This window comes from Epinephelus fuscoguttatus, linkage group LG17, assembly GCF_011397635.1.
Source record: "Epinephelus fuscoguttatus linkage group LG17, E.fuscoguttatus.final_Chr_v1".
Taxonomy (NCBI): domain Eukaryota; kingdom Metazoa; phylum Chordata; class Actinopteri; order Perciformes; family Serranidae; genus Epinephelus; species Epinephelus fuscoguttatus.
Genome location: NC_064768.1, coordinates 10,571,054 through 10,592,325, shown reverse-complemented (window position 1 = coordinate 10,592,325; position 21,272 = coordinate 10,571,054). Strand labels below are relative to the sequence as shown.

General features: G+C 42.2%; 1 protein-coding gene across 1 annotated transcript in view; it reads left to right on the top strand.

Annotated features, from left to right (window-relative positions):
* grin2da (glutamate receptor, ionotropic, N-methyl D-aspartate 2D, a) overlaps nucleotides 1–21,272 on the top strand; it is a 264,862-nt gene that overhangs the window by 234,867 nt on the left and 8,723 nt on the right. Inside the window, exons 18-19 of the mRNA XM_049602881.1 lie at nucleotides 15,854–15,915; nucleotides 17,944–18,114. Coding sequence (XP_049458838.1) covers nucleotides 15,854–15,915; nucleotides 17,944–18,114 — 233 coding nt within the window. The remainder of the gene's footprint in view (nucleotides 1–15,853; nucleotides 15,916–17,943; nucleotides 18,115–21,272) is intronic.

Sequence of the window (21,272 nt, the reverse complement as noted above, 5' to 3'; positions counted from 1 at the left end):
AGTGTAAACTAAAGTAAAACTTTCAGGTTGGGGCTCATCTTGTTATTTTCGCCTCTTTCCACAGCCGTTTTGTATATTTTAAGCAGGGCACTGGCAGCTCTCTTTGATAACACCACAAAAATTGGCTGAGGTAGTTGTTGTCCCAGGGCTATCATGCAAAATGCTGTCATCAGGACAGCAACCACTTGGCAAAATCAGGACTAGCATCTTTAGGCAGCCATAAATCAATCCATTATGAACTATGGGAATTTGAATAAAAGATTATCTGTCTAAACAACACTGATGAGTTGTAAATAGCCTTTTACAAATATTGTTGGGCTAAATGTGTTCTCTGTATAGTTCAAACAGAAAGTCAGTGCTGAGCTAGAGCAACATCACATGAATTCACTCTCCAAAGCTCATGGACTATGACCCTCAACAGGTCCTGTAATTGTTCTGCATAATACCTCTCTTTGTTTGAGCATTGCCCTTTCTTTTTATAGCAAATGACTGGTTAGCCACCAAATTGGCTCCTCTGGGGAGCAATTTAGTTCGTACGCAATTAGCGAGCCTGGGAGTCAGGTTGGAAAATGCCTCAGTGCCTGCAGTGACAGCAGCCCCAGAGGCAGCGAACAATAGAGGCTGACTGCAGGTGTATGGCGAACATGTGTAACTGAAAACTGTGAAAATGAGAGGTGTTTTCTTAAATGAGACATCCTGCTTTTTGACAGGGTAGCACCTCTATTAAGAAACTGTTAATGTGGAAAACATAAAAGTAATTGTCTCAAAAGGATGGATCCTAAAAATTTAAGACCAAGTGTTCATTTAAAATATAAGTAACCCCTAACCCTACCTGCACATCTTACCGTTTTAATTTGTTGTTTGTGCAAACTCAATTCTTCCTCTTACTTTACTTTTGTTGTGACAAATTAAGGATAGTATGCATTCAAACTGCATTAATTCCATTAGTACAGCACTCATGGTATGCTCTTTTTCTTTTGTTAGTCAGTGTTAAGGTACTGCTAATAAAACCTTATACGGTCTGCACATTCACAGTAAAAGCCTTCTAGTAGCTCAAACAGCAGTTTTTATTGTTTTTTTAAGTGTCCGTCTCTCCTAACGGGAGAAAACAGCAGAGTCGAAGGAAAATTATCAGTGAGGAAAAAAAAAGTATTTCTGGTAAAAAGATAAACCTACAGTGCTGCACAGTGGTGAGTGATGTGACTCTTTTCCTAATACTGATGGACTGTGGAAATGAACATTACGCTGAATTTACCATGTGAGTCCTGACAGAATGTAGATGCAGATGTTTCCAGTCGCCTCTCTTTCAGCTCTGCCAAGTTTGTGCTAAATATATGCTCTCATGTAAGTTTTGTAAGTGCTGGTGTTGCTCTTTGTGATCTGTGTTTGACTGCAGTGATGGCCAAATGAAGCCTCATGAAGCATTTCCTTAATTTTATGAGCCCACTAGATCACGCTTTTTCTTCAACAAAAAGTTGAAAGTACACTGAATTGACATTCTTTGAGTCTCTCACTTTAAACCAAGAGTGCCATCTAGTGGGCTTATAAAATAAAGAAAATGCTTCATGAGGCTTTATTTGGCCATCACCATTTGACAGTGGTGGCGTGTGGCAATGAGTCATTTATCCAGATTAGAAAATTCAATTCAATCTTATTTGCATTGCCCAGTATTACAAATCACAATTTGACAACCTTCCTTTGATTCACCAAAACTGGCTAAATCATGAAAAGCACCATTCAGCCAAGTGACTCTGTTCTGTGCTGATCTGACAGAGCAGAGGACTCTGGTGAGAGAGGAAGAGATGTTGTGTGCTTTGCAGTGAATAAGGACTGGTGTGACAATGGGAATGTGAGGCACTGTGCTCTGGATCAATGATGTACACCATTCAGAGGTGGTTGCAACGCTGCACTGTCAGTATTCAGGGGGAGCGACCATCCCGCCTTCTTGTTGAGGTCAAGATATGTGAACAAACTATGACACATGCCCCACGATGTGAGATATGGAGCCAGTGCAACCCTTCCAGCTCGTCAAATATTGCTGCTTTGGTCAGTAGACTTTCACGTCAACGTATATCACTTTAGGTATCCTGGGTGTATCTTTTGTTGACATTCTGGGTCAATTTACACTTGTTTCATGTATTGTGTCTTTTAAAAATACACTTCACATTTCACAAGAAATGTACAGTTTCTCCTCGTTTAGACAGATACAGTTGTTTTCAGAATAAAATATACAATGTCAGTATTTCCTCATGCAACAAAAGCATGTGGTTAGGTTTAAGCAACAAAAGCACATGGTTAGGTAGGAAACAAACACGTGGTTAGGTTGAGGCATCAAAAGCACATGGTTACTTTTAGGTAACAAAAGTACATGGTTGGGTTTAGGCAACAAAAGCACATGGTTAATCTTAGGCAAAATAAGTATATGGTTAGATTTAGGGAACAAAAGCACATGGTTAGATTTTGGCAACAAAAGCATGGGTTATTTTTAGGCAACAAAGGCAGGTGGTTACATCCAGGTGACAAAAGCATGTGGTCAAGTTAAGGCATCAAAAGCATGTGGCTACTTTTAGGCAACAGATGCAAATGGTTAAGTTTAGGCAACAAAAGCATGTGGTTAGATTGTGGCAAGAAAAACATGGTTAAGTTTAGGCAACAAGAGCATGTGGTTAGATTGTGGCAAGAAAAACATGGTTAAGGGAAAGGTTAAGGTTTAGGGAACAAAAGCACAAAGTTAAGTTTCAGCAACAAAAGCATGGGTTACATTTAGGCAAAACAAGCATGTGGTTAGATTTAGGCAAGGAGGCAAGTGGTTACGCTTCGGTGACAAAAGCACGTGGTTACTTTTAGGTAACAAAAGCACGTGGTTAAGTTTAGGCAACAAAAGTAAAGGTAACATTTAGGCAAGACAAGCATGTTATTAGATTTAGGCAAGAAAAGCATGTGGTTACAATTAGGCAAGAAAGCAGGTGGTTACGTTTAGGTGACAAAAGCATGTGGTCAGGTTAAGGCATCAAAAGCAAGTGGTTACTTTTAGGCAACAAAAGCATGTGGTTAAGTTTTGGGCAAAAAAAGTACATGGTTAGGTTTAGGCAACAAAATCAACATGAGTTACGTTGAAGGCACAACAAGCATGTAGTTACATACCACCGCCAAACGATGCCTGTTTTTGCTAGTATCTGACATGGAAATCACTGACCAAGCAGCCGTATTTGGCAACTTCGGAATGAGAACAAGTATGCTCATCAGAGTCTGGAGCGGTTCCAGGGCACCACTGACAGTGTCAAAGATGACATCGATGAATTCACTGAGTCTGTGGTAGATTTAATATGTAAAACAACAGAAGCAACTTCAGCCAAAACTCAAATCATTCAACAACCAGAAACCATGGATTACCAGCCAAGCCAATATTTTTCAGCTGGATCTGCATTTGTATAGCGCCTTTCTAGTCTTCCGACATCTCAAAGCGCTTTTTATACGTCACATTCAAGTCACATTCAACCACTAGTGGCCGAGGCTACCATACAAGGTGCCACTGGCTACACGCTCACACATCAATGGCACAGCCATTGGGAGCACTTTGGCCATTTATTTGAAAACCAGCTTTTTTATTCAAGATTTTACCATATTCTGTAATAAACCATAGTATTTTCCTTTAGTTACCAACTGTAATAGCAGTTGAACTCTCTTTTTCAAACCCTGCTGACCTCCCATTAACTAAAACATGAGGAGGAGACCCAGTTGGCAAGCAGATGCGCAGCAGTACTTTTGATAAAGGAAACCTTTTGAAGATGAGGAAACCATGTGTCAAGTCCCACTTGGCTCCATCAGACATCCAAGAAATAAACCGTCTTCAAAGTGATGGTGCAAAGGACTGAGATGCAGGGATATGTACTGTTACAACTGCTGATTCTGCACCTGGACTCAAATCCCACAGCAGCAGATATACAAAGTTCGCTTTCGCTCTGCTTCCCCTTTTTGTCACTAACATTGATTCATGCTGACTGAGCAAAGCCAATAAAATCACCTCACACACAAAAGAATGGCAAAAAGAAAATGTGAATGTGAACAGCTTAGGGCACTGAGGATGGAACACACTGTTGCAGTGTTACACACCCTCGGGAAATTGATTTCCTTTTTCTTTTCATCGTTTTTGTTCAGATGGCTTTGAGTCTTCAGAGACCCAGATGTTGATTTTAATTTTATAGACTGAGAATAGAGGCGCAGATATTTCTCTGAACCTGCAATTTTGTTTTTATGTTTAGTTTAGTTCCACACAGTCAAACAAAATCCACAAATCATTTGGGATCAACATCTAAAAACAAATAAAGGAACGTGTAAACAAACACACACTAGAAATGGCAGGAACTTCTTTTTAAAAGACCCCTGGGCCTTTTTGTTTCTGTTGTACTCTGACAGAATCTTTTGTACATTATCTCACACAGCAGTACCTTTACCACATTAACTTCTGCTGGCTCATTTTATATTTACTAGTGGTAATTTTGGCAGTTATTTTAGATTAATTAGTTAGATCTTTTAGTCTGAAAAAGAAAATGCTCATTAGTGTCAGGCACTTTTAAGCCATTTTTATTCTTCATAGATGTAGTCAACAGTGACACAAAAATTTTTAGTCCAGTTTTATTAAACAAAATGTCATTTTATTTGAGTCAACCTTTAGTCATTACTAAAAAAAAAATTTTTTCCCTCACCTAATTCAGTTGGCTAAAAACAGGTATCAGAATTTGAGTCAAGGTGACAGGTTGTATAAATTGTTAAAATGTCATTTGACTTTATTTTTCTATTAAAACAAATAACTACTACACATTAACAAACTTGCATTTTTCCAGCATAGTTTTTGACAGGTTTAAAGGATGATTTATGAGCACACGGTATGCATATCAGTGCGCCCTGCACTGATCTTGTTGGCCCCCCTGTTTTTTTGGCCTATTCAGCTTGTTATATTGGTGATGGCGGAGCCAGTCTGTGAATGAAATCACTCTGATTGGCACTTCAGCTCAGTGCACAAGAAAGTAAACAAAGAGCTTAAGTTAGGAGGGGATGAGATCAAAACAAACTCATTACATAAGGTAAGATTATTTTTCTTTATCCATTGAGGTCTTCAGCAGAAACATTTCCTGATGGTTTGTGTTATTGTTCTGGCACATGGTAAATATGCTCTGTTCTTTCAACATCGGATTGTGTTGTTTATGTGCTAAATGGCTGCAGGAGCAATACCTTTAGAAAATGTTTGCACTCGTAATAAATTATGGGGCACCACCCTCCTATGGAGGGAAGCGCAGGCTTCCCCAGCGGTCCGCCGCTTTTACCTGTCCCTCTTCTCCACACTTTGGGCTCTAGTTTCGCAGACTGGGCAAGGCGGGGGCGCAGCGCACCTGCGCTTTGCCAACTGGGTGTGGCCAGGCAGATTTTGCAATTTTGGCACACCGTGCGCGCTGGCGCAAGTTGGAAAGAGGGAGGAGAGAAGGCATGGAGTTGGTTTTACACACATCACACCAATCAAATGAGCGCCTCTCCTCGCCCTTAAATGCCCCGCACGAAGGTGTAATGAGAGTTTACTCAATTCGCCATGGCAGAAGAGAGCAGCAGCGTCAGACGGCTAAACTTCTCCCAGGAGGAAACTGATGTTTTGGTCCGGGAGGTCCAAGCTCGTAGTGTCCGAATATACGGAACTGTGCCCTCCACAGGCTGATGATGCAAAGGTAGCCTGGGAGGAGGTCACCACAATTGTAAATTAATGATGCGTTTCTCTCGTGTGCGTGCGCTCTCTCTTTCTCTCTCGCAGTCTCGCTCTGTTTCTTTTCTTTTGACTTTTCTAAGATGACAGATGCTGAATATATACTCCCTATCTGATGCTGTGGCTGTTTGTGGTTGGCTGAGAGGGATGTGAACTTATTAGTTTGCAGCTGTTTAATCAAATCAGGTTGGGTTTCCATTACGCGTGCCAAACGGTGCCAATCCCCTTTGATCTGACATCAGATGTGACGGAACAGTCAATATAAAGATACATTTATGTGCTGACTGCAGATAGTTGCATTGAATAGTGGTTTTTTGGGTATTTATTGCATCGTTAATGTGCCTGATATTCTGGAAACCTGCCTGTGAGGTTTTGGTGATGTGTGTGCACTGTCCGTCGGTCAGCCAAACTTCGGCTTACGCCAGCTGCGCTCCCCTTCGCTGACAGTAGACGTGGTTTCAGCTGGCGAGCTTTTAGCGCACCTTCGGCGAAGCCTTTTGGCACGAAACTGTCACTGCGTCAAGCTGGATCTGTCGGCATCTCCCCCTGCTGCGCCGCCACACCCATCTCAGCGCACCTCGGTCTGCCAACTACCAAACTGAGCGCACGTCGGGTTGCGCTGCTCGAAACTAGCTCTGCGCGGCGTTCGCCACCCTGCGAAACTAGAGCCCTTTGACTTATTTCCATCCTGCCGACAGTGGGACTTAGATTCATTGTGCCGACAGTGGCTTGGAAAACCGCCCATAACCGTGTCACACGGGGAAGAGGGAAGAGGGAAGGCGGCTGGAGTTCCTCCAACATAAAAGCATAGTTAATGACCCCGGGTCTGGCAGTTAATCTGGCTGTGTTGTCAAACGCTGGATTTCCCAGGATGTTAATTCGCAACTTCAGATCTGGAGGGTTTTCAGTTGACACCTTTACCACTCTTGATGCCAGGATGACGGTGGAAGAGTACCTTAAGAATGAGGTGAAATTGGGGCGTCGGTGGCCCAGGTTTGAGTCCAGCCTGTGGCCCTTTGCTGCATATCATCCCCTCTCTCTCTCTCCCCCACCCTTTCACACTTGGCTGTCCTGTCTATTAAAGGCAAAATGCCAAAAAAATATCTTTAAAAAAAAAAAGAATGAGGTGAAATGGCCAAAGCAATAAACATTTGACCCTCAGAGTGGCCCATCTCACCCGTCTGTTTACTTAAGGTTTTGGGAGAGTTCAGAAAGGCTGTTCCTCCTACATGGCTAACTAATGCCAAGACAGTCTTCTGGTTTCACTTTTTAAATGACTACCGCGGTCTGAGTTTCCTCTCCCGCAGGCACAAAACATACATGCCGGCTGTTGGCTTTAGTCTTTGCTGTATGTTCATATGCAACTTTTTGGCCAAGACACAGTGATGTCAGGCAATGCAGCAGGGGGCCTTGGTTGCTGCATGTTCTGTGAAGTTGGTTTGGTGTGTCTGGGCCTTTAGTCAGGACGTTTAAACTCATGTCCTCTAACAGAGTTGGTGATTAAAATTAAACTTTCAGCTCTATCAAAGAAAACTGTGCTGAGTTTAGACTGAAATTACAGCACAGCTACACAGATGACAGATGACTGACCCTCCTACCTGCCCGTCAAACAGCAGTCAAACCTTCTTGAAACATTTTGGATCTGAGTGGAGACCTGCAGGGTTCAACAGTCCAGCAGCTGTTTGAAACGGAGCTAGCTGCTAACTGCCACCTCTGCAACCAACAAACTCCACAAATCCATTTTACAGCTCCACTATCTAGTCAGACACACAAGGCTGACCCCCTGGTCGACTCCAGTCCCTTCACAGTGTATTTTTTGTCAGTAGAATAAAAGATGAGATGGTTGTTAGAGTTGAAATTGCTCTGGCAGTTGGACAAAATATTCTGGCAGTAGCTTGTTGATAACACCCATAACTCCAAGTGCCCTGTAGAAGCACCCGTGAAAAGATTAATATTTTTAGAGATCCATCTCCTCGGAGATTAATTAGACTTCACCACCTCCCACATACACACACGCCACCTCACATGCACTGTCTCTCAGGCTGGTTGTCCAATTATTATTATTTGTGCTTTTACAGGTCGGCTGACAAAAAAACAATTTCAGTTTTTCACAAAACAATTTTTTTTTTTTTTTTTGCCGACAGTGCAATGACACGACAGCAGGAATGAACTGTGGCTCATGTAATTTACTTCTGTCACTCACAAAAATGCAGACACAATAACTTGAAATGATTTGCTATGTTTTCTGTCCTATCTTATATTTCTTTCCTCGCAAAGTTCACTTTTGCTTCATATACAGTTATTCATATGCTGAATGTTGCTGCTGTTCAGAGTGACACTGAGGATGAAATGTAATCAAATGTAAATATAACAGGTAGAAAAAACTTGATGAAATATGAAATTGAACAACTTCAAAATATGACACAAGACCAGACCAAAGTAATTTCTTTGTTTAACACATTGGCTTTCATTTCCATTTTACTGAAGAGAACATTTTTCAGTACAACAAAACTTGCACCCAGTAATTACTTACATTTTTGTGTCATGTATCTTGCTTGATACAAAATATTTGGAATTGACATCACATTATTGAAGTGCAGACAAATCCTTCTGGCAGGTGAGATTTGTGAAGAATTTCACAGCAACTTCAGAATCCTGTATTTTGGGATTTTTTTTCTTTGCTGACAGTGTACTTCTTTTAACTTAAAGCCTTAGGGCTGCTGTCAAACTGTGCCTACCTTGGGCAAAAAAAAGTGTATCTTGGATGTGTTGGTATAATGGACAACCAAGAAAGGATGGCAGAGGAGATACCTGCACACCAATGCAACGGGGCTGGACAGCCACAAAAAGATTCACAGGCTGAGATCAATGCAAAAAATGCCAATTTATTTAGGACATTCCTGCACAAAAAGAAGGATGCTCAAAGTACAAAAAATAGTGAATAAAAACAGCAGCATACATTTCAGTCCTTGACTATCATCATTACGTCTTTTAATTTAAGCAGGTTAAAACCTTATGCACCAGGGGCAGGAAATGGTGGATTGCTCTGTTACCGTTAGACACAAGACAATGCAGGTATTTGAGCTGCTTTCTCATATACATTCAAGATGGTGTTCAGAGAATCAGGTTTGGTTCACAATTTGCGGGAAAAAAAACAAACAAAAAAAAGAGTCTCTTGCCATTTCTTGAATGTGTCTGCTGATTTCGGCATCAGCCCTTACCAACAGAAGTTCCTGAATCTCATTATCCCTCCTGTTAGACATTTTTGTCGGCATCTTCATTCACATGACCCTTCTTTCTTTTTCAATTTCACACAAGCAACATGATTAAGACAACATGCCCACTTGCTTGCTGTGAACTCTTCAGACTCCTGGAGACCTGGCAAGGTAAAATCAGTGTAATGTCTGATCCAACTGATTCAGACATTTTTGTTTTCACATTCAACTCCTCCAGATAATGTGTAGATAATTAGGGGTTTGTAGAGCATATGTAAAAGGGCCTTTGGAGTCTTGTTAACAGTCAGTACGTTTACATGGACAGTTTAATTCCACTTTTAATCGGAATGAACGGCCATTCCGATTAAAAGTGATCATGTAAACGGTCATTCCGATTGAAAAACGGTCATTGATTGAAAATTAAATCTGATTAAAGGGGGTGGTTTATTCCGTTTGTCATTCCGAATGAAAGAATTTTGTGTGCATGTATACACTCATTCCTCTTTAAATTCATTCTGGTCTTTCTGCGCATGCTCGTTTCCTTGCCCTTCTGGTGCGATGACATATATAGCGCGCATAGCAACGGGCTGCATAGCAACAGGCTGAGATAGAGCAGTCGGACTTGTTGCACTCACCGGTTTCCATTCGCCACAGCACGGTCTTCTGCCTCCCTTCTCCTGCTCAACAGATGAAGCATTAGCAGAACACGGTTGTTGTCGTACTGCTGCTTCAAGAATATAAGCAAAACATGCCTGAAAAAGGCACTAAGAACGGCGTCGTCAAGCATCTTGTTATCCGGAGCGAGGACTACAGTGTTTTTTTTCTGGTAAACGTAAACACGTAACCCCCTATCCAATCAGAAACCTTCCCTGCCCCAAACCTTGCGCAGACCTGAATAAAGGCGATTGAACTGATCTCCTGTGTAAACCCTCATTCGGAATGAATATTTCCCATGTAGACTACCTGGAAACACTTTAATTCCGAATGATTTCATTCAGATTCATTTCATTCCGAATGACAAGCCATCATGTAACCGTAGCCAGTGTTAGTAGAATGTAGATGACAGGCTGGTTGGTGTGCCATGAGCAGGGAATGGTCCTTGTATTGTGAGCTATCTGTGTCAGGCTTTTGTGCAGAACTAGCCCAAAGCTCCCTTGTATAGATATGTATACACCAAATAGAATGTTATCAGGCCATTAAAGGCTGTTATCAGTGGTGATTAGCATCATAGATATGGGTACGTAGAGGCCTGCCACACCTATAGTGCTTCTTGGCCATGCTGAGTCAATGCTGCAACAATATGCATTTTCAATGTCAGTTTTAACATGCCAAGTGATGCTCAACATTTTCTTATTTTGCTGATCACAGTAAAAGCCTTTACATAACAAAAGATCAGTAGACTTTTACGGTGATGAATTTATAAGAAATGATACATCGTTTGCATCAAATTTGTGAAACTTTGTTGGCACCTTTCTTCGAAAAAAACAAGTCTACTGATAGAGCAGGGAGGAAGTTTACAAGCAGAAACAGCCACAGTGAGATGTGAGATAAGGAGGTGCAGACAACAGGCTCTTATTGCACGTCTGCCAACAGCTCACCTCCAACAGGCAAACCTATTAACCAGCTGTGCTGCGTAATGGAAAAACATAAATAACCCAAGCCACACTGTAGGGTTTATGCAAAATCCCTTTATTTTACATGGTAAAATGTATTAAAAAAAATAAGTGAAATAAAAACTGCCATGTAGCTTGAAATAAAGGCTTTTAAACCATGTACATTTGAAGTAGACTTGCATTGAACATTTGACCACAGTCCAGCCTTGCAATGAGCCCTTCACCAGATGGAATAGGTGTAATGTGTCTGGTATGTGACAATTTGACCATCAAAAGATCATTTGCATTGTATATTTTTGCGACAGAGAACTGTGAGAACTACATGCATCATGCGAAAATAATAGGCAGCAGCTCCTTTGTGAGGTAGCAGCTCTTGGGTGAGCCGCAGCTCACCCAAAACGAAAAGCAAGAGGTTATAGCATATGCTCTGCTCCGGTAGGCCGTGTGGCCCTTGGAGTACTGGTGTAACACCAAAATCTGGGACCCATTAGATTCTGTGAACCAGTAGGAGATTTTCTTAAAAACTTGTTGTGTTGGGATTTGTTGAGTTGTTAAGGTTTTGGGGCTGGGTCATGGATTCTGTCACAGAACATGGTGGAGCATCGGTAACAGCAAAGATGCTCCGCCTCTATAATGGGCTTGCAGGCTAAGAGCACATTCCTTAATGTATTTCTCCATCCCCATGCTAATCATGATGCATTTCATCAGTCACGTGTCTTGATAGCCACAACTTCGCTCATGTTTCAGACTCTGATTTCACCATGATTGGCCTGGTTGAGCCAATGACTTAAACTCTTGCTGACCCCAGGCCATTGGTTATGTCAAATCGTGATTTAGGCCCACACACTAGGGGCATCTGTCATGATATGCTGACATGCATCATCACAAGCTGATGTGCGTCAACTGGTCAGGATACACAACTTTACGAATGTTCAGTTCTGACCCATGTTAATGAATTCTTTTGAAAAAGCAGCATCTTTATCACATTTACACCTCAGATTGACAAATCCAGACTACAATCAGGACGTCTTCATCTAAATGACTTGCTCAGTGTGTGCAATGATCATTAAATGACATGTTGCTTTGTGACAGAGACTGAGTACAAAAGCTGATCCTTGAAAGGAGCCAGCTGAGATGCTTTTGGCATCTGGTTAGGATGTCACCCGTTTGCCTCCTTGTGGAGCTATTCCAGGTGAGACTTTACCTCTAAACCTTTTCCAGCTCATAATACCCTTTCCCTTAAAGCTTTTGCTGCACAGATTAGATAAAGGCGTTGTTATTTATAATGCCACTGAGAGGTTTTGGATTGGGGCACCCTAAATCCTCACTGCTGACCAATGTAAAGCTATTAAGTGGAGACAGGCACATAGGTTAGTATGGAACTAAGGGAAACTGAATTGAATTGTTCCCCAATCACTGCTAGGCTGTCAAAAATCAACAGAATAAAACATGAATTTAATTCTAAGCTGTGGCTTTCCCCCCCTCAGTGATTGGACTTGTGCTTTTTTCATTTGTGCAGACGAAGCCCCCCTCTTTACTCCGTGGCATTTTCCTCCTCGAAGCAGGTGAGAGAGGATACAGCTGAAATTCTGCCTGCCTGTCAACGCTTTGTGGGGAAGATTTCTCCCAAAGAGCAGCTTTATGTGCCACTGGCAGCCATGATTAACGTATTTACAGGGAGATAAAGGGAGAAAGGCGCAGAGCCGGACAGGGAGAGAGAAATCAGCCGAGCACTCATTGAAACTCAGTGAATTAGATTATGGGAGTGAGCCGCACACAGAATGAACATACATATTAGGATCTATTGTCTGGATCTGTGCGGGGAGCGGGGCGAGAGGAGGCAGGGTCGATGGAGTTGAGCCTGGTTTAATTCAGCTGTCAAGGAACGTTTGAATTCCCACACATGACTGTTGGGGAAGTGAAATGTGGCACATAGTGATTCATGTTGGAGTGAGATTTGTGTTTTGTTTGAGCGGATTTGACGTTTCAGTCAACATGGCTGAGCTGTGGTGGTCTAATCCGCGTTGCAGGGCTTCACAGAGGGGTTTCCAGACTGCGTTAATTAACCCAGAGGTCGATTAATATTGTAACTGTAAGCATTGGGAATTGGAACTTCCTTTGACTGGGACATCTTCAGAGTGTGTGCAGTGACAGAGTGTGTGTGTGCTAGTTATAAAAGTCGGCCGGGTTGGTGCACATCTGTCTGCATAAGTCTCTCTGTACATTTGATCCTGCTTTTCCTTCCCGCTGCCTCATTCTTTTTGATTAATGCATTGATGGCCGACGCTGAGAGTCCCATTACGCTGCTGCACAGTGTGTATCGCGTGTGTGTCTTTGTGTGTGTGTGTGACAGTTTGAGTAAGAAGTGCAATGTTTGTGAGCGTTCCCCCTTTCATCTCCCATGTGCTGTCGCGACGCTCTGCCCTCACTGTGCCCGCCTCAGATGCCAGGCCATTTCACGAGAATGCTTCAAAGGGCTTCTCTCCCTCCCAGTTGCTGCCTGTAATGTCTCTTTTTCGATCTCATGACTGTCTCTGCAAATGGCCTTTAATTCTTTCTCTTGCTACCATTTCTTTAACCTCTTCCCTGTGCTCTGATTTTTCATTTTCTATTCATACTTTGTATTTTTTTGTGCTTGTAATTGTAGGACAGATGCACCTTTCTGTGTACTTTCTTGAACGTACAACATGTAATTTTCTGTCACTGGGGGTCTTCCAATCAAAGCAAAAGACAGAGCAATTCCTTGATTGCAGCCAGTTTCTCCCAGTTAAGATTCTTTCAGTGTTCATTGTTCAGGAGGTTTTTACCAGGCGTTGAATTATCCACAGAGGTGTCTTCTTCTCCAAAACAAACTGACCAGGTGATTAAAACCAGGAAAAACACAGAATAAAGCAGCTTCTATTGACACGCCTGAGTGAAAACAGATTCTATGGGTACCCACAAGTCTCTCCTAAACTTGACAAGGCATGTTCTCAGTAAATGTTTTGTTCTGTACAGTCAATGTATTCTTTAAATTAAAGCTTTATACTTGTCATTTTAAGGAAAAAGACAACCAGACTGTTTAAAGAGCAATGAATTATCTAACACATGTAGGTATTAGTCTTTGCACATAAGCTATTTAATAATATTAACAGCAGAATAAGAAACTAAAGTATTTCAGTATGGAAGTCCTTAATTCTCCGTATTGACATAGTTTTTTTTCCCTGGTTCAATCCCTTCTATGTGGAGTTTGCATATTCTTTCCGTGTCAGCGTGGGTTCTCTCCGGGTACTCCAGCTTCCTCCCACAGTCCATAGACATGCAGGTTAATTAGTGACTCTAAATTGTCCGTAGGTGTAAATGTGAGTATGAATGGTTGTCTGTCTCTATCTGTCTCTAACTGTGATGGTCTGGTGACCTGTCCAGGGTGTACTCTGCCTCTCACCCAATGTCAGCTGGGAGGCTCCAGCTTCCACGCGACCCTCAAGAGGATAAGCGGTTATGAAAATGGATGGATGGATGGATGGATGGATGATATACTACTGTACAACAGCATGACTGAATTCCTGACTGAATCCCTGACATTCAGTCATGGCTTTTGGTTTAGGTGTGCTCCAAGATACACAATGGCCCCATCTGGCTACCACTATGAAAAAAGTGTTTCTCCAATGGTGTTTGACCCATTGTGGAAGGGTTATTAGCCCAGCTCCCAGAAATGTGTGATCACCTTTTTTCTCTGATAACATAAAGGGATAGTGCACCCAGAAATGAAAATTCACCCATTATCTACTCACCCATATGTGGATGGAGGCTCAGGTAAAGTTTTAGAGTCCTCACAACACTTGCGGAGATCCCAGGGGAGAGGAGGTAGCAACACAACTCCACCTAATGTAGGCTTATGGCGCCCCTGATTCAAACGTCCAAAAACACATAATTGAAACCACAAAATATCTCCACACTGCTCGCCCATAGTGATCCAAGTGTCCTGAAGCCCTGACATAAAAAGTTGTTTGGAAAAACGTCATTTGAACTCGAGACACACGTGAGCGTGGTGCACAGAGAGGCAATTAGAGCTACAGGCTACAATGAGGCTAAAAACAGAGTTCAAATGACGTTTCTGTCATTTCTTCTGTCTTATTTGTGTTTAACTGGAGGCAGTTGTCAGCTATCCAAATCTTGATAGCATCCAAACATTCATTTAACAGTTGCCCACTCTCTTCAGGTTTGAAAGAGAAGACAACTGAATATTGTCAGCATAAAAATGATAAGAAATACTTCTATAACGGCTAATGATCTGTCCAAGAGGCAGTATGTACAAGGAAACATGGGACCCAAAACAGAACCCTGTGGGACACCACATGACAGAGGAGCTGTGTCTGACCAAGCAGAGATCCAAGGTCCAAGCAGAGGCTGGACCTGAGCTGCTGCGAACATTTGGTCGGCTTGTTTCTCTGATAACTTAAGATCCACACGTTTGATGACTAAAATCTTTTCCTGTTAGAAGACATAGTTAAATATGACCAAGATTCAAAAAACGTATCCTAAACATGTGGCTTGAAACTAGATAAACAGTCCATTTATTTGTGCAGATACCACAACCCTGATGCATGCATATAGAGGATATGATGCCAAGTAATGCTGACCAAATAACACAGACTGGGTCTTTGATTAAAATAACTGATTTCTCTTGGTTTAAACATTGTTGGAAATGTTTGGGATAATGTAACTACACAACTCAACAAAACATTGGTTAAGTCGTTTTTAAACGTTTTAAAAGTTAGAGATTATATTTAAAATGCTCATAAAGAATTACCCCAGTCCTTCTTTAAGTTATCTTCTCACAGTTTGCTCACTCCCATCAACCTGATTTTCCTCTCTTTTTAACATCATACAAACAAAGTTTCACTCTCTCCTCTCATTTCTCTCCCTTCATGCTGCATTTCATCATCTGTCCTGTTTTTTTTCTTTTTTGCCTTTTTCTCTCTCCACATCTTCAGCTTTCCTTCTCTTGCTTCTTTCTCCTCCCTCGGGGACCAAACACCTTGCTCTCATAACAAGAGGGCAGTAATCCCCTTTTAATGTTTTTCTCTTTTATTTTCTGTACTGTTTTAGCACCTTCTCCCCCACTGGCTTTTCCTTCCCTAATTCCTTTCTTTTCTATTGCTCCCTCCTCTGCCCCACCATCCTGAGCCCTAAACCTGCTTTTCTTTTCACTATTTCTTATCTTATTCCGTTTTCTTTCAGCTCCTCCTGTGTTTGATCTCCTTGTTCTCCCTCCATCTTTTCTCTTGCAGATGAGATTGATATGTTGGAGCGTCTCTGGCTGTCAGGTATCTGCCACAACGATAAGATCGAGGTATGACATCTTTACACCTTTTCTCCGCCTTTCTCCATCAACCTGGTGCACACTCAGCCTTTGCACTTTTCAGAATAAACTTAATGTAGTTCAACCTTGATCATGGTCAGCTTGTCAGTACAGTATGAAGTGGGAGAGTTTTCCAATTGATCTGGTATCACAAGTGCTATCCATGGTACTGATCCTACTGTGACCCCAGACTAGATATAGACAGTGTCTCAAGACTGTTCAGGCACCTTCCTGGTGTTCCCACCATTAGAAACCAGGTATCAGCAAAGCCAGACTTACTCAAGTTATCATCATCATCCTAAATAATTTGAAAAATATACATATTAGTTTAAAGCAAAAGTACTTTATTGTATGAAGCCACTTTTCAGTTTGTTACTTACCCTACTTATGTGTTCTTTTTGACAAGACTGCTTGTCTGACAATGTATTATCACCATAAGCTTTACTGATCAATGTGATACTGATATTGCTAATGTAAAAAGGAATGATTTTTGCAGTCTTAAAGGGTCAGTTCACCCCAAAATCAAAAATACATATTTTTCCTCTTACCTGTAGTGCTATTCAGCAATCAGTTGTTTTGGTGTGAGTTGCCGAGTGTTGGCGATATCAGTCACAAAGATGTCTACCTTCTCAAATATAATGGAACTAGATGGCACTTGGTTTGGCCCGGTTAGTCAAGATAATCCACAGACCTCGTTGTGAGCGGTTTCATGTCAGAACTGTTTTCTCTCTGCTGAACTACACATGCCAACCCTATCAACACGCAGAAGAAAGCTTGCATCTATTCATTGATGAAAGGCTTGTGCTTATGACGGTGTGAAATGTAAACATTAATGGCATCCTCCACAGCTGCACTGGAGCCTTAGCTAGCTCAGTAGACTAACAGTAGATGCATGTTTCCTTGGTCACGGCAATACTGTTGGCAGGTGTTGAAAGAAAATAGTTCCAACATCAAACTGCTCACAATAAAATCTGATCTATCTTGAGTAACCAGGTCATGATTTCTGAAAAGAGACATTGCTGTTGAGTTTTTCAATTGCAAAGCACCACAAGCCAGGTGCCATCTAGTTCCATTATATTGGAGAGAAGGCAGGAATCTCCACAACTGATACCTCAAGCACTTGGCTACTTACACCAAAACAATCTGGGCTGACAGAAGGCACGACAGGTACTTTGCCTTTAAAGCTACTTGACAGAAACCAAATGAGACACTATGTTAATTGCTTTAAGTTATTGATGAAATCCTTATTTTCTGCAGAGCTTGTAAGCAAAAGTCGTATTTATTAAAAGTAACCTGTTGTCTTGCCAGGTTTATTTATTTATTTATTTATTGTTCTATGGTTACACATCCACACTGCTGCATACCTTCAATTAATTTTGTTTTGCTCCCAAACACAAGTAACTGCGGCAAATCAGATATCATCCTGCATTTTGTGGTTGTTTCCTGTAGTTGGTTTAAATGACAACACACAAACAAAACTGCCCTACACATCTCATAGAGGACAGCCGGCACTCTCAGTTTCAAGGATATATGTGCGGTTATTTAGTGTTATACAAATACATAATAGCTATTGATTCAAAAGAGAATGCAGGCTGGCTGCAGATGAGAGCCATTAATGTTGAAGCTGAATAAATTAAATTGGCTGAAAAGCCTTTTGTTTGATGTGAACGATATTTCGTGGTGACTGACATGTTTTGGTCTCAGCATCAGTGTTCGAAGCACAGGGCCTCTAAAATATCACAGATGGGTGCTCTGACATCCAGTGACAGCAAAGGATTCTCTGTTGTACTGCTGGTTGTAATTAACTTTTTATCTGCTGTCTGGGAGACAAATTGGCCCTCGTTAGTGATAAATATACTCTCCTGTCTCATCTCTGCGCTTCCCTTCTCATATGCTTTTCTTTTACCTCATCTGCCTCTTCCTTTTACTCAACTCCTCTTTATGCTCTCACCTCCTATAATGTTTCCCATTCCTCTCCTTCCTTCCTGTCTTCTCCAATCTGTCCCCTCTCCCCTCCAGGTGATGAGCAGTAAGCTGGACATAGACAACATGGCAGGGGTCTTCTACATGCTGTTGGTGGCCATGGGCCTGAGCCTCCTGGTATTTGCCTGGGAGCATCTGGTGTACTGGAAACTACGGCACTGTGTGAAGCGATCAGGCGGAATGGACTTCCTTCTGGCTCTCAGCAGGGTGAGATAAGGGAGCAAAGACCCCCTCCCCCAAAACACCTCAATAACATCTCATATACCAATTTGCTGCCTCACAATTGAAAAACATAAATGTCATAAAGCAGAGATCATCTTGTGATAGGATCACTCCAGACGTGTTGACTGCATCTTGCATGGCTGTGATGCTAGCCCATTGACAAAATCTATCCACGGGCATACAGACAAATTAAACCTGTCAAAATACTCAAAACAGCTCCTGTGTTAGTTCCTGCTACAATAGGTGCTGCCAGGACCGATATTGCCACGATCACACACACACACACACACACACACACACACATAGACTCACAAAATGAAAACAAAAGCAACCGTTGTGACATTGTGATGGCCGGTAAAATGTCATAGAAAAAAACAGGAAGTAATGAGGGGAGTCATGGAATGAAATGGCTGGAATGAAGGAAACAAGGTCATAAGAGGAGGAGGTATAATAGGGGTGGGATGGGGGGTAGCAAGGAGAGGTGGGAGGGTAGGGGAGGGAACCTTTGAGATAAAAGGAGAATCGACTGAGGAGACAGCCGTGGGTTTGGATGGTAGAGGTAGTGGAGTATAGCAGGTGTTGGGGAGAGGCCAAAAGGAGGTTAGGGAGGGAAAGAAGTGACAGGGACAGAACGGAGGAGGGAGGACGAAGGTGTGCTGGAGGGAAGACTGTTGAAGTGGAAAACAAGCTTCATAGAGCACTGGGGAGATATTCTTGTTGGTCAGAGGACACTGATGGAATGCTTGGTGTGTAAGAACCACTAGTCGTAAGGGCGACACCACCATGTTGAAATGACAACAATAGATTGTGATTTATCACCTCCTCCTGCCTGACAAAGCAGAGAAAATGGCTAATGCACAGCAAAAGAGTCTTCTAATTGCATTTTAAAAAGGAGACAGAGGAAGTTACATTACCGTTCTTACTTTGCACGTGCAAAATTAGATTTCCGCACCTTCTCTTGGCTTGGTTGTTAGGCTTTAGAAAATCTAGCCCATGATGGGAGACTGGCCAATCACAGATCATTTCAGGGCATTCCCAAGGCTTTTTTGCAGATGTGTGTGACGTCCCTTTGGTAAAAGCCTGATTTAAAGGCAGAAAATCCTGCAAACGCTACAACTGCCTACACAGCAAAGCAACCCAAAAAGAAAGATGGACCTAAAGAGAGTCTGACAATAAACAAAATGAAACAAATGTCAACACTGGCAAACAGTTTCAGAGATGGATGGAATGCTGATAATAATTAAGCCTCCTGCAAACCTGTTTGGGGAGCGAAAAGCTAATGGCTACAGCTTTTGTTCACTTGTATGTATTTAGTGTTAGCTAGAGCCTTGAATCACAGTGAGCCCTCTGCCTCACTCCCTGCCGCTACAGACCACCTTGCCAGGAGGACAACAGCTCTAGAGATGGACCCCCAGTAGGGGGCCGTGGCAACCACAATCCAGCCAGTGCAAACCCCATCCCCAGGGGACCACACAACCTGCCGGATTAGCAAACTTTCTGTTGCTGCCATTATGCAGGTGCTGTTACCCAGCGCTGCCACTGGCAACCAGCCAGCTGTGACACCTATTGCTGGGGGGGTTTGTGCTGGCTGAATTTACAGCCATCGACCCAACGTCCATCTCCAGAGCCTCTACCCATTCTCCTACAGAGGAAGCAGTCCACAGTGATGGGGAGTAAGTCAGAGGGACAGTGAGGTGACTAGCTGCTAATTCTTGTCTCATTTGAGAGAAAGAGAGAAAGAGAGAGAGAGAGAGAGAGAGAGAGAGAGAGAGAGGCTGAGCAAATGCTCTGCTGGTAACTCTATGATTAAATAAGATTACACTGGGTTATTGTGGCCCATGGTTGTCTGGTGGGAAGGGCTTAGGACAGAGTGGAGAGGGGGGAGCTGCAGGAGTAGGATGTATTTTTTTATTTTCAAATTCTGCAGTGTATTTGCCTTTTCCAGATTTGTGCCCACCCTAACATATATATATAGTTTCAAAGTACCCACAGTATACATGCAAAAATGTGCTTAAATATGCTTAAAACCCTGTGTGAACTTGTGAGGTTCATCAGATTCAGTCAGCCATGAGCTAATGACCTCTAGGTCTCATGTATGAATTGATATAAGGCTGAAGTGCCATTTACTGAATACACGTTACTGTTTTTTCAATGATAATTTATATTGACCATGCACTCGAAAATCCATTATGTCCCCTGCAGTCTCTAATATCCAGATATGCTTTAATGGCCTTCCCTCAGACCCTTTGGAGTGTAATTTTACCTCTCCTCATACATTCAGAGCATACCCATATATTTTCTTGCATGAGCAAACTCTACATTTGTCTGTAGCATTCCTCACTCTCAGCATAAAAACATCAATTCTATGCAAAGGGCAATCCCTAGACCTGTTGGCTTCAATCTCCCGAGCTATATGCTGTGCTTGCTTTAAAGCCCCTGCATCTGGCCTGTGTGGCTTGCTTTAACCCAATCAGTGACTCATCCAAGTTTCAATTTCACAGTATGCTGCGCCCCGTGCTCTGGGGACTGTGATAGCACTTCTGCCACTGGGACTGCTGATTCATGTGTCCGGAAGGGCCATTATTACAGTCTCTCCATCAGATCTGTGTCCCGGTGGGGAACAGAGATTTACACAAGGCCCCACACATTTTGTCATTAAGATGTGACAGATATCAATGGACATTATGAATCATCTTCACGTATGAAGAATAATAGCGTCTTTGTGATTTACATGGCTCTCCACAGGACTGCTAATTGAGTCCCATCTATCTACAGCAAGGTGTAAATATACAAAGGCAGGGGAGAAAGAGCATGTGGGCTCAGTAGAGGTAGCGTTGCTCATCTGACATGATTGTATAATTGATTGATTCTGCTTGGGGTTTAAATTTTAAAAAGATGTCATGAGGAGCTAGTAATTTCCACTCTGACTCTTTCATTTCATGTTTTATTCATATCAAACATCGTTGGATGTTGCTGCTGAGATGAAAAAAGTCAGACTGGTTCTCATCATGCACATTTGGAGCAGTTCATTAAAAGCAAGTGAGAACACTCTTATTTAACCTCAAGTGGCTACAAATAACAGTACCAAGACATGTAAAAATTAGATTCTCAGCCCCAATATGCCATAGTCCGCCAACTACAGG